Below are 1,065 nucleotides of genomic sequence, written 5' to 3'. Positions count from 1 at the left end.
ACATCGAACCAGCGATCGTCCTTGAAAATTTGGAGCCCTGAAACTTCGTTGGTGACGATGATCGCGATCCCGATGATATCAGTGTGCTCTGGTACTCCCAGAGTCAAATCCGGTTTGGGGTCAGGAGGGTAGTTGTTGATCCTCATTACATACTCGGTCGATTCGCCGCCAAGACCTTGTATCAAAGCCTCACGTGTTAGCCCTAGTCCCTCTGATAAATACCCCAAAAACCTCTCTGATAGCTTCTTAGTCTCCTTTGTGTACTCCTCAATCACTTCCCTAGTATTGCCATGTCCCAACAATCAAACGGATGATAAATGGCTAACATAGAAACGTATCAACAGAATGAATTGGATACGAAAAGAGGGAATAAAGGTGATGAAAAGTTTTTATTTTATTTTCTAATATTTTCATGTTTTAAAAACGTAATGTTTTTTTACTTTTTACTAGTTAAATCATTTAGTAACTCTTATTATTCATATGGCATACAAGTCAATTATTTCTTTCAAAATTTAACGTAAAATAGATCTTAAAATACTTTAGCCTATGCTATTGGTTCCCAAACTAGCTATGCAATTTATTTGTAGCCAAAGATTAGCTTGTACCTGTATTGAGGAGGATTTTTGGGCCAGTAACTAAAATTGATACACGAGGGTGGCCAGATTCTGTGAAAAAGATTCTCGGCCCAAACTTCTCCTTTGACATACTTGAGATTCGTGGTGTAACCTTCAAAGTCTTTGGAGCCAGCTTGTTTGGCTACGGCATTCTTCTCTGTCTCCGGGAGATCAAAGAACTGTGCACCAACCTCTTTCAACCGCCCTATCAGATCCATCGGGATTCCATGATTAACCACGTGAAAAATCCCCCACTCTTCGCTCGCTTTCACCACCGCACGAGACACTTGCTCTTCGTCAAGGTTGCTTAGATCGACTATTGGGATCGTCTCGGCCAGAAGAGATGTGTGTTGGTCTCTCTCGACCTCCATTATTGTTGCTGAAAATAATGGGGAGGTGAGAGGTATATTATAAGTTTGAATTTGTGAAAGTTTGTGATGAGTAGCACAGG

The 1,065-nt window shown here is 40.9% G+C and overlaps 1 protein-coding gene across 1 annotated transcript in view; it reads right to left on the bottom strand.

Annotated features, from left to right (window-relative positions):
- The window catches only part of LOC104729053 (putative inactive flavonol synthase 2), a 3,111-nt gene extending 2,060 nt beyond the window's left edge, over positions 1–1,051 (bottom strand). The window contains exons 1-2 of the mRNA XM_019232834.1: positions 606–1,051; positions 10–279 (exon numbers count right to left, since the gene is read on the bottom strand). Coding sequence (XP_019088379.1) covers positions 10–279; positions 606–985 — 650 coding nt within the window. The 5' untranslated portion in view covers positions 986–1,051. The remainder of the gene's footprint in view (positions 1–9; positions 280–605) is intronic.

The sequence above is a fragment of the Camelina sativa genome, chromosome 11 (genome assembly GCF_000633955.1).
Source record: "Camelina sativa cultivar DH55 chromosome 11, Cs, whole genome shotgun sequence".
Classification (NCBI taxonomy): Eukaryota; Viridiplantae; Streptophyta; class Magnoliopsida; order Brassicales; family Brassicaceae; genus Camelina; species Camelina sativa.
This window is presented reverse-complemented; position numbering and strand designations above follow the sequence as displayed.